The 12,485-nt window shown below is 49.2% G+C and overlaps 1 protein-coding gene across 2 annotated transcripts in view; it reads left to right on the top strand.

Annotated features, from left to right (window-relative positions):
• Window positions 1–12,485, top strand: part of LOC129704285 (hexokinase HKDC1-like) — a 61,778-nt gene that overhangs the window by 38,251 nt on the left and 11,042 nt on the right. For both annotated transcript variants that reach the window (XM_055647303.1, XM_055647302.1), the window contains exons 12-14: window positions 149–297; window positions 3,029–3,148; window positions 9,320–9,415. In XM_055647303.1, coding sequence (XP_055503278.1) covers window positions 149–297; window positions 3,029–3,148; window positions 9,320–9,415 — 365 coding nt within the window. The remainder of the gene's footprint in view (window positions 1–148; window positions 298–3,028; window positions 3,149–9,319; window positions 9,416–12,485) is intronic.

Here is a 12,485-nt window from a genome sequence, read left to right as displayed (position 1 = left end):
GGGAGAGATAGATCAGCCATGATTGGATGGCGGAGTAGACGTGATGGGCCGAATGGCCTGACTCTTCTCCGATCTCTTATGATTCCCGAGCGAAGCAGAAAGCATTTTGTCCGTCATTCGCGATCCATGTCAAATGAATCTTTTTCAGAAAACGGCAAATTCCTAGCGCTTGATTTGGGTGGGACCAACCTCCGAGTGCTGCTTCTGGTGGTGAACGGTCGGATCAGGCGAACCACACAGATCTTCCAGAGAAACTATCCTATCCCTTTGGAAATTATGCAAGGGACGGGTGAAGAGGTGAGTGTGTCGAAACATAGAAACATAGAAATATAGGAGCGGGAGTAGGCCATCCGATCCTTCGAGCATCAACATGATCATGGCCGATCATCTAAAATTAGTACCCCATTCCTGCTTTCTCCCTATATCCCTTCATTCCTTTAGCCCCAAGAGCTAAATCCCACTCTCTCTTGAAAACATCCAGTGAATTGCCTTCCACTGCCTTGTGTGGCAGAGAATTCCACAGACTCACAACTCTCTGGGTGAAGAAGTTTTTCCTCATCTCAGTCCTAAATGGGGCGTACCCCTTATTCTTAAACTGTGACACCTGGTTCTGGACTCCCCCAACATCGGGAACATTTTCCCTGCCTCTAGCCTGTCCAATCCTTTAAGGATGTTATATGTTTCTGTAAGAAACACCTCTCATCCTTCTGCTGCTGTACTGCTGCAAGTTCCAGAATTTTGGAATGTGGCGTTTGAGTTCTTAAGTTCAAACGTTCTAGAAGCAGGATTAGGCCATTCGGCCCATCAAATCCACTCCTCCATTCAATCGTGGCTGATCTATCTCTCCCTCCGAACCCCCATTCGCCTGTCTTCTCCCCATAACCCCTGACACCTGTACAAATAAAGAATCTGTAAATCTCCACTTTAAAAATGTCCTTTGACCTGGCGTCCACAGTTGTCTGTGGCAATGGATTCCACTGATTCACCACCCTCTGACTAAAGAAAATCCTCATCATCTGCTTTCTTTTGGAACGGCCTTTTATTCTGAGGCTATGACCTCTGGTCCCAGACTCTCCCACTGATGGAAACATCCTCTCCAAGCCCACTCTATCCAGGCCTTTCACTATTCTGTACGTTTCAATGTGGATCCCCCTCATCCTTCTAAATGTCCTTTCGAAGGTGAGAAAGGTTGGGTGTGACATTCTGCGGAGAACCTGTTGACTTTGAACTCCTGAATCTCCCATGGGCATTCCTTGACCTATGTCCGTATGCAAGTCCAGCACCGATCTTCCGGCAACTGATGGTCCGGAACCTCCGTAAATCCGGCACCTCCTTTAATCCAGACAAAATGACACGAGTGTACTTGAAACCCCCCCTCGTGAAAACCCCCCCTCTCCGAAAATGTGTACCTGGGCCAGGTGAGGCGGCCGATCTCAGCCCCATCCAGACCGGCAGTGACCGATCGGCGGCTTAAATTTGCCGATTTACGGCGTTTAGATGTTACTAGACCAAGTGGGACCCATTGGGTCCCGTCCCCTCAACGCGCGGTTGTGGGGGTGGGACGAGGGGGGGGGCGGGGGGCGGCCTGCGGCGTCACACACACGCTAACCACCCCCCTTGAAATTATATTACTATTATTCATTCGCTCCTTTTACCCCATCCCCCGCCCTATCCACTCACACATAGCCCCCAACTCGTAGGCGCGGCTAGAGAGGGAGAGGGAGGGGGAGTCGACTTGATGGGCCGAATGGTCTTATTCTACTCCTATTCCTTATGACCATATGATGACCTTATTTACCCATCTACCCCATTGGAAACCATTGAACTATCTTTCATCGGACTTTATCTTGCACTAACTGTTGGACCTTTATCCTTTACCTGGGCACTGTGGAGGGCTTGGTTACCATCATGTGCAGTCTTTTCCTTGACTGTACTTTTCACTGTACTCTGGTACACCAGTGACAATAAGGTATGGCAGGGTGGCGCAGCGGTAGAGTTGCTGCTTGACAGCACCAGAGAGACCCATGTTCAATCCTGACTACGGGTGCTGTCAGTATGGAGTTTGCACGTTTTCCCCGTGACCTGCATGGGTTTTCTCCAGGTGCTCCGGATTCCTCCCACACCCCAAAGACCAACAGGATTGTTGGTTGATTGGCTCCGGTAAAGACTTTGAATTGTTCCTAGTGTGTGTAGGGTAGTGCAAGTGTACGGGGATCGCTAGTCGGCATGGACTGGGTGGGCTGAAGGGCCTGTTTCCGCGCTGTATTAATTTAGTTTCGTTTAGCACGGAAACAGGTCCTTCGGCCCACCGCACCAACCAGCGATCCCCGCACTGTCCTACACTAGGGACAATTGACATTCATGCCAAGCCAGTTAACCTACAATCCTGTTCGTCTTTGGAGTGTGGGAGGAATCCGGAGCACCCGGAGAAAACCCACGCAGGTCACGGGGAAAACGTGCAAACGCCGAACTGACAGCACCCGCGGACGGGATCGAGCCCGGGTCTCCGGTGCCGCAAGGGCTGCAAGGCAGCAACTCTATGCGCTGCGCCACCGTGCCTTGCCTTATCTCCAAACCACAAGCGAATGAGGGAATCTTATGGAAACATATAAAGGCTTTGGACACGCTAGAGGCAGGAAACATGTTCCCGATGTTGGGGGAGTCCAGAACCAGGGGCCACACAGTTTAAGAATAAGGGATCAGCCATTTAGAACGGAGATGAGAAAACACTTTTTCTCACAGAGAGTTGTGTGAGTCTGTGGAATTCTCTGCCTCAGAAGGGTGGTGGAGGCCGGTTCTCTGGATGCTTTCAAGAGAGAGCTAGATAGGGCACTTAAAGATAGCGGAGTCAGGGGATATGGGGAGAAGGCAGGAACGGGGTACCGATTGGGGATGATCAGCCATGATCACATTGAATGGCGATGCTGGCTCGAAGGGCCGAATGGCCTACTCCTGCACCCTATTGTCTATTGAAACATTTATTCCGCTCTGAAACCGTGGCCTAATAGACGGTATGCTTTATTTGTAGCTGTTTGACTACATTGTGGAGTGCATCGTGGAATTCCTGGACTACATGGGCATGAAGTGTGCCCAATTACACGTGGGATTCACCTTCTCCTTCCCTTGTGTACAGCATCAACTGGACGAGGCAAGTCGCCCAAAATACATTCCCTCCCAATAGAATTAATAGAGTTTGCAATGATGTTAGACCAGGATAGAAATGGATTCCCCGTCTGAAAATCACCAAGACAAAAGCCATTCACCGCACCTTAGATCCTTGCCACCTCCAGTGATCACAGCATAGATCTTGAGAATTAAGGGACATACGTTTAGGGGTAACATGAGGGGGAACTTCTTTACTCGGAGAGTGGTAGCTGTGGGGAATGAGCTTCCAGTGGAGGTGGTGGAGGCAGGTTCGATTTTATCATTTAAAAATAAATTGGATAGTTATATGGACGGGAAAGGAATGGAGGGTTATGGTCTGAGTGCAGGTAGGTGGGACTAGGGGAGAATAAGTGTTCGGCACGGACTAGAAGGGCCGAGATGGCCTGTTTCCGTGCTGTAATTGTTATATGGTTATATGATTATAGCATTGTGTCGTCAAAGTCTCCAGTACTCCATCCTTTACGATTCGTAATAGTAATGCGAGATCCATCTTAAAATGTGGCTCTCTTTATCATGACCACCATTCTCAGTAATATGTTCCAGAATCAGCTACATCGAATCATAGAAAAATGGTGCAGGAGTAGGCTATTCGGCCTTCGAGCCAGCACCGCCATTCAATACGATCAGGGCTGATCATCCACAATCAGTACAGGTGCACAACCTTTTATCCGAAAGCCTTGGGACCAGACACTTGTCGGATTTCGGACATTTTCGTATTTCCGAATGGAAGATTTTTAGCGTAGATTAGGTAGGTAGCGCGAGCGGCTTGAAAAGTCTGGAGCAGCTGCCTCCTCCCCGGAGACCGGGAGAATCATTGCATAAATGTTAGTCAGTTAGTTTGGAGGGATTTTATGTGGTGGTGGAGTAGGGGTGAAGGGGGAAACTTTAATTCTTAGTCCCCTACCAAGACTCCCAACATCGCGGAGCTGGGGGCTTCGTCCGGCCGCGGGCGGCGCCGGTTGGAGCTCTGACCCCGGCAACTCTACCCCTGGCTGCGCGGCTCCAAATCCAGCGACGCTCCGCGAACGTTGGGTCGGCGGCCACAGCGCTCCGGAGCTTGCCGCACGGCGACCCGGTAAGGCATTGCCCGCTCCCTGCTGGTATCCCAGCGCTGCGACGCCGCCGACTCCCAACATTCGCGGAGCTGGGGCGTCCGGCCGCGGGCCGCGCTGGATTTGGAGCGCCTCGCAGCCAGGGGTAGAGTTGCCGGGGTCGGAGCTACAACCGGCGCCGCCCGCTGCCCCACCGGCCACAGCGCTGCGGAGCTTACTGCACGGCGACCCGGTAAGGCATTGACCGCTCCCCGCCTCTCCGACCAGGTAGGGGACTAAGAATTAAAGTTTACCCCTTCACCCCCCCCTTCACATAAAAGCCCTCCAAACTAACTGACTAACATTTAAGCAATGATTTACAGATGTTTAAGTGTCTCCCCGGTCTCCGGGGAGGAGGCAGCCGCTACAGTAGTACAGACCTGGGTTGACCGTGGGTCGTTTCGGGTCAAGTTTGGCGCCAAACGCGAGCTTTGGTGCGCAGACGACATCTGGAAAAAATGGCCGGTTTTCGGAGTTTTTCGGTTTCCGGAACACCGGATAAAAGGTTGTGCACCTGTACCCCGTTCTGGCTTTTTCCCCCATTTCCTTTGATTCTCTGAGCCCTAAGATAAGAGCTAAATCTAGCTCTCTCTCTCTAAAACATCCAGTGAATTGGCCTCCATTGTCTTCTGTGGCTGAGAATTCCACAAATTCACAACTCTCTGGGTGAAAGTTCCAGAGAGCCTTCGGTTTAAAGTGAAGGGGCACTGTACTAAACTAAACTAAACTAAACTAAACTATCACTTATGACCTTAAAAAAAAGCTGGAGTAACTTAGAGGGTCAGACAGAATCTCTGGAGAAGATGAATGGGTGCCATTTCGGGTCGAGAGTCAGGGGAGAGGGAAACTCTCAGTACAAGAAACGTCACCCGTTCCCTCTCCTCCAGAGATGCTGCCTGACCCGCTGAGTTACTAAAGTGTTTTTGTGTCTATCATCGGTTTAAACTAGCATAGAAACATAGAAACATAGAAATTAGGTGCAGGAGTAGGCCATTCGGCCCTTCGAGCCTGCACCGTCATTCAACATGATCATGGCTGATAATAGCATCTGCAGTTCCTTTCTACAACAATGACTGGGTTAATGTGTGATGAGTGTTTGATTGCCCTGGGCTTGTACTGGCTGGAGTTTAGAAGGATGAAACTTGCCGAATGGTGAAAGGCCTGGATAGAGTGGATGGGGAGAAGATGTTTCCACTAGTGGGAGAGTCTAATGGGATGGTAGACTATTGGATACTCTGTTGGTCACATTTCAATTTGGTCGGTAACTCTCCTGGTGTCTATCATTGTATTCAGTAACACAACCCCCTGTTTATAATTACACCAGTGTCCATCATCTCCTGTAACTCTGCAATGTATTTATTTTTGCACTTAGTAACCCTTCAGTACACCCATTGTAATACTCTGTAACCCGTTCAATTCTTCAAATCTCTTGACATCTTTCATTATACTCTGTAATTTTCCAAAGTATGCACTGTTACATTCCGCAGCTGTCCTTCATGCCTGTAACCGCCCCCTTTAGATTTTAGACTTCAGCGATACAGCGCGGAAACAGGACCTTCGGCCCACTGAGTCCGTGCCGACCGTCGATTCCTGTACACCAGCACTATCCTACACACTAGGGGCAACTTACAATTGGGACCAGCGTCAGTGTGGACTCGGTAGGCCAAAGGGCCTGTTTCCATGCTGTATCCAGTGGCGGACTGGGTCTAAAAATATTGGTTGCCAGGAGACAAAGGGGGCCCACTTTATCAAGGGCCCACTTGCCATCGGGCAAGCTGACACCCTAGCCAGTCCGCCACTGGCTGTATCAATAAACTATCTCTAAACTAAAGTCGAAAATGATACTCTAACAAGCACGATCAGACACAAGTAAATGAGTGTGATTATGCCAATGTAAAAACAAACAGTAAATAGATTTCTTCTGAGGCAAAACACAAAGGGTTGTCACATTTCCGGCGCCATTTTAGTTACGTTTGGCAAACAGCATGGAAACAGGCCCTTCGGCCCACCCAGTCCACACTGACCATCAATCACCCCTTCACATTCTATGTTATCCCTCTTTCTCATCCACTCCCTACGCCCCAGGGGCGATTTACAGAGGCCAATTCATTGAATTGAATCATTGGATTTAATTAACCTACAAAACCCGCACGTCTTTGGGATGTGGGAGGCGACTGGAGCACACGGAGAATGTGAAAACTTCATGCAGACAGCACCCGTGATCAGGATCGAACCCAGATCCCTGGTGCTCTGAGGTAGCAACTCTACCAGCTGTTTTTAAGGATTTCAAGTATCAAGTTCTTGAAAATGATCTCATCTTATCTTGGCCTTGAAGGCCCATTCTAGTGTACATGCATTAGGGTTTCAAGTGTGCATCACGCTTGTGGACTTGAAAATGATCTCAACTCAATTTCATCATCATCCATCAACCTTTTATTGTCATCTTGCAAGCAACAGTTGTACAGTGCAAAATGAAAAGACGTTTCCCAGGGAATAACGGAGCATCGCACATGAAATTTAAAACATTACACACATAATAACACTAAAAACAATCCAGTCCCTGATGGAACAGTATAAATAGTTAAAAGCAGGTAAAACACAACGTTAAAATACAATAAACCAATCATAAAAATGTCCGGGGCAGCTGATTTGAGTGGCCAGTGCCAGTTATTAAAGTGGCCAGTGCCAGCCGCAGAATCAAGTGACTGTGAGTACAGAGTGACTGTTTAGCAGCCTCACAGCCTGTGGGAGGAAGCTGTTTAGCAGTCTTGTAGTCCGGGCTTTGATGCTTCGATATCTCTTGCCTGATGGCAGGAGATCCAGGGGTGCAGTTTGCCCTTAGCAATTCTCTGAGCTTTTTTCAGACAGCGGCTCTGGAACGTTAATTGACGTTAATTAGCAAGATGAAAGCAGGGTCTGAAGAAGGTTCCCGACCACAACTGTCACCTGTCCATAAGATAGACACAAAATGCCGGAGCAACTCAGCGGCACCTGCAGCATCTCTGGATAGAAGGAATACGTGACATTTTGGGTCGAGACCCTTCTTCAGATTGAAACAGGGGAGAGGGAGGTACAGAGATAAGGAAATGCAAGGTGTGAAAACAAGACAAAGGGGATGGAGTTCAAGGAAAATGTCATTGCTAGCTTGGAGAAAGTAACACCAAAGCAAACAGTGACGAAATGTAAACAAGGACAGTCAGACTAGTCGGAGAACTGGGAAGGGGGGGGAGGGAAGGCAAACATTTCTTGAAGGTACACAAAAATGCTGGAGAAACTCAGCGGGTGCAGCAGCATCTATGGAGCGAAGGAAATAGGTAACGTTTCGGCACGAAACGTTACCTATTTCCTTCGCTCCATAGATGCTGCTGCACCCGCTGAGTTTCTCCAGCATTTTTGTGTACCTTCGATTTTCCAGCATCTATCTGCAGTTCCTTCTTGAAAACATTACTTGAAGTTAGAGAAGTCAGTATTCATACCGCTGGGGGTGTAAGCTGCCCAAGCGGTGCTGGTCTTCCAGTTTGCCCTGGGCCTCACTGACAGCGGAGGAGGCCCAGGACAGAAAGGTCAGTGTGGGAATGGGAGGGAGATTTAAAGCGTTTAGCAACCGGGAGATCAGGTAGGTTTAGGCAGACTGAGCAGAGGTGATCAATATGTTCTTCAGAGATGCTGCCTGACCTGCTGAGTTAACCCGAGCACTCTGTGCCCTTGTGTGTAAACCAGCATCTGCACAGTTCCTTGTTTCCACAAGGTAAAGCACTTGTCTCGATGTCTGACACCATTCCACTATTTAGGAATAACTGGAAGGACATGACCAAACCCCTCACTGCGACTGTCCTCTGTCCTCTGTCATCTACGGAAATCAGTAGTAAAGAAAGCAAACGCAATGCTAGCATTTATTTCAAGAGAGCTTGGATACAAAAGCAGGGATCTAATGCCCAGGCTCTCTCAGGCGCTGGTAAGGCCGCATGTTGGAATATTGTGTGTCAGCAATTTTGGGCACCAGATCTGAGGAAGGATGTGCTGGCTCTGGAGAGGGTCCAGAGGAGGTTTACAAGAATGATCCCAGGAATGAGTAGGTGAGTATCATGAGCGTTTGACAGCACCGGGCCTGTATTCGCTGGAGTTTAGAAGAATGAGGGGGGTAGGGGAACACCTCATTGAGACATACAGTATAGTGAAAGGCTTGGAGAGAGTGGCTGTGGAGAGGATGTTTCCAATAGTGGGAGAGTCTAGGACTAGAGGTCATAGCCTCAGAATTAAAGGATGTTCTTTTAGGAAGGGGATGAGGAGGAATTTCATTAGTCAGGAGGTGGTGAATCTGTGGAATTATTTTCCACGGAAGGCTGTGGAGGCAAAGTCAGTGGATGTATTTAAGGCAGAGACAGATGGACTCTTGATTAGTACGGGTGTCAGAGGTGATGGGGAGAAGGCTGGAGAATGGGGTTCGGAGAGAGAGAGAGAGAGAATGATTAGCTACGATTGAATGGTGGAATAGACTTGATGGGCCAAATGGCCTAATTCTGCTCCTATCTCTTATGATCTGATGACATCCCATCCACACTCCACTGTGACTTGACTACATTGAACAATGGCCACTGTGTAAATACAGATTTCACTCACAATCTACAATGGTCAGTCCAACACATTGGTCGGCACGGTGGCGCAGCAGGCAGATTTGATGCCACACAGCGCCAGTGACCCGGGTTCGATCCCGACTATGGGCGCTGTCTGTACGGAGTTCGTACATTCTCCCCGTTGGATTTCCCCGGGTGTTCCAGTTTCCTCCCAAAAGGCGTACAGGTTTGTAGCTTAATTGGCTCCGGTTAGATTTGTACATTGTCCCTAGTGTGTAGGATATTGCAAAGTGTAAGGGGATCGCTGGTCGGCCAGGACTCAGTAGTCCAAAGGGCCTGTTTCCATGCTGAATCTATAAAGTAAGCAAATCTAAACATGACTTTAGATGACTGTATCCCCATAGTCCAAAGGTGATACAAAATTATTGCCAAGTATACCTTACTTGGGTGTACTCACAGATTTATCGTAAGTGGATTTGTTGTTTTTAGGGCATTCTAGTCAGCTGGACCAAAGGCTTCAAGGCCACTGATGTGGAAGGACACGACGTCGTTGCCCTATTGAAAGAGGCTGTTAAAAGACAAGGGGTGAGTATGAATGAAAATGGCCACTGGTGTGTGAAGAACCTGTTAAGGCAGAGATCGATAGATAGGTTCCTGATTAGTACAGGTGCCAGGGGTTATGCGGAGATGGCAGGAGAATGGGGTTGAGAGGGAAAGATAGATCGGCCATGATTGAATGGCGTGGTAGACTTGATGGGCCGAATGGCCTAATTCAGCTCTTATGAACTGAAAACGTACGCGAGGGAAGTGAATGTGGGGCTGTTTGACCATCAAGCCCACACTTTCCATTCGATGTCACATCAACAAAATAGAGAGAGTACAGAGGAGATTTACTAGAATGTTGCCTGGGTTTCAACAACTAAGTTACAGAGATAGGTTGAATAAGTTAGGTCTTTTTTCTCCGGAGCGCAGAAGGTTAAGGGGGGACCTGATAGAGGTCTTTAAAATGATGAGAGGGATAGACAGAGTTGATGTGGACAAGCTTTTCCCTTTGAGAATAGGGAAGATTCAAACAAGAGGACATGACTTCAGAATTAAGGGACAGAAGTTTAGGGGTAATATGAGGGGGAACTTCTTTACGCAGAGAGTGGTAGCGGTGTGGAATGAGCTCCCAGTGGAAGTGGTGGAGGCAGGTTCATTGGTATCATTTAAAAATAAATTGGATAGGCATATGGATGAGAAGGGAATGGAGGGTTATGGTATGAGTGCAGGCAGGTGGGACTAAGGGGAAAAAATTTGTTCGGCACGGACTTGTAGGGCCGAGATGGCCTGTTTCCGTGCTGTAATTGTTATATGGTTATATGTCCATTATTCCTTACATGCCCACTCACTTAGAGTAACTCAGCGGGCCAGGCAGCATCTGTGGGGATCATGGATAGGTGACGTTTCGGGTCAGAACCTTGAAGAGGGTGCCAACCTGAAACATCACCAATCCAAGCGGCACGGTGGCGCAGCGGTAGCGTTGCTGCCTAACGGCGCCTAGCAGCGCCAGAGACCCGGGATCGACCTCGACAACAGGTGCTGTCTGTACACAGTTTGTATGTTCTCCCCGTGACCTGCGTGGGTTTTCTACAAGATCTACGGTCTCCTCCTACACTCCATAGACATACAGGTTTGTGGGTTAATTGGCTTGTGTAAGTGTAAAACTGCCCCGAGTGTGTGTCGGATAGTGCTAATGTGCGGGGATCGCTGGTCGGCACGGACTCGGTTGGGCCAAAGGGCCTGTTTCCGCGCTGCAACTCGAAAACAAAAACTAAAAGTTCTGAGTGAGGCCACATGTAAGTTGGAGGAACAGCACCTCGTATTTCAGTCTGAAGGAGGGTCTCGGCCTGAAACGTCACCCATTCTGCCTATCCAGAGATGCTCCCTGTCCCGCTGAGTTACTCCAGCACTTTATGTCTGTCATCAATGTAAACCAGCACCTACAGTTCTTTCCCACACACCTCATATTTCGCTTGGGCAGCTGACAACCCAACGGTATCACTATGGATTTCTCTCATTTCAAGTAACTCCCATTTCTCTCTCTACTCCCCCCCCCCCCCCCCCCCCCCCCCCCCCCCCCCCCCCCCCCCCCCCCCCCCCCCCCCCCCCCCAACAAGTCATCCCACCAGTTCCACCGTTTGCATCCTGGTTTCCCTGCCATTAGCACATCATCCCCAGCCAACAATGGGCCATTATGGACTCCACCCTTCCTGAAGATTGAGGGGGGATCTTATAGAAACGTACAGAATTCTTAAGGGGTTGGGCAGGCTAGATGCGGGAAGATTGTTCCCGATGTTGGGGAAGTCCAGGACAAGGTGGTCACAGTTTAAGGATAAGGGGGAAATCTTTTAGGACCGAGATGAGCAAAACATTTTTCACACAGAGAGCGGTGAATCTCTGGAAATTCTCTGCCACAGAAGGTAGTTGAGGCCACAGTTCATTGGCTATATTTAAGAGGTAGTTCGATGTGGCCCTTGTGGCTAAAGGGATCAGGGGGTATGGAGAGAAGGCAGGTACAGGATACTGAGTTGGATGATCAGCCATGATCATATTGAATGGCGGTGCAGGCTCGAAGGGCCGAATGGCCTACTCCTGCACCTATTTTCTATGTTTCTATGAAGTCATCTGATGCCGGCCCGGCCCGCTTTTGTTTCCGCCTTCCCTCAGTCTGAAGAAGTGTTCCGACCCGAAACGTCACCTATTCCTTTCCTGCAGTCCCGTTGAATTACCCCGGCATTTTGTGCCCATCTTCGGTATAAACCAGCAACTGCAGTTCATACAATTCAACCATGCTGACCAAGATGCCCCATCTAAGGTAGCCCCGAATGGGGCTACCTTAGATGGGGCATCTTGGTCAGCATTGGTGAATTGGGCTGAAGCGCCCGTTTCCTTGCTGCGTGCCTCTCTGTGGGAACGCCTCAGATGCTCCTTCTCCATCTTTGTTACTTGATGCCCGTTTGAAGTTGACCAACATTGTAAGTTTGGGATAAACGCGAGTCTAAAGAAGGATTCCAACTTGCAATGTCACCTATTCTTTTCCTCCAGAGATGCTGCCTGACCCGCTGAGTTACTCCAGCCTTTTGTGCCTATCATCGGTGTCAACCAGCATCTGCAGTTCCTTCCTCCCCGCTTTGTGTTCCGTGCCGGTTTCCAGCATCCTCCGTTCCTCGCTGTCTCTCTCTCTTTGTGGCCTGTCAGTTCAGCACATTTATTATTCTCCCTCGTGTTGCAGCCTTCCCGACGGCTGGAACCGTTGCTTTGACCACCACTGCCATGCTTCTTTTAACGAATGAATGATACTTTATTGGCACGCGCGGGACAAGACAAGGTGATAATCTCCTCTGCACCTCACGCTGCCTCGGCAAGGCCAGCAGCATCATCAAGGACCAGTCTCACCCCGGCCACTCCCTCTTCCCCCCTCTCTCATCGGGCAAGAGGGACAGAAGTGTGAAAACGCACACCTCCAGATTCGGGGACAGTTTCTTCCCAGCTGTCATCAGGCAACTGAACCATCCTCCCACAACTAGAGAGCATTCCTGAACGACTATCTACCTCATTGGTGACCCTCGGAATATCTTTAATCGGACTTTACCTTGCACTAAACGTTATTCCC

This window comes from Leucoraja erinacea, chromosome 15 (assembly GCF_028641065.1).
Source record: "Leucoraja erinacea ecotype New England chromosome 15, Leri_hhj_1, whole genome shotgun sequence".
NCBI classification, from domain to species: Eukaryota; Metazoa; Chordata; class Chondrichthyes; order Rajiformes; family Rajidae; genus Leucoraja; species Leucoraja erinaceus.
This window is presented reverse-complemented; position numbering and strand designations above follow the sequence as displayed.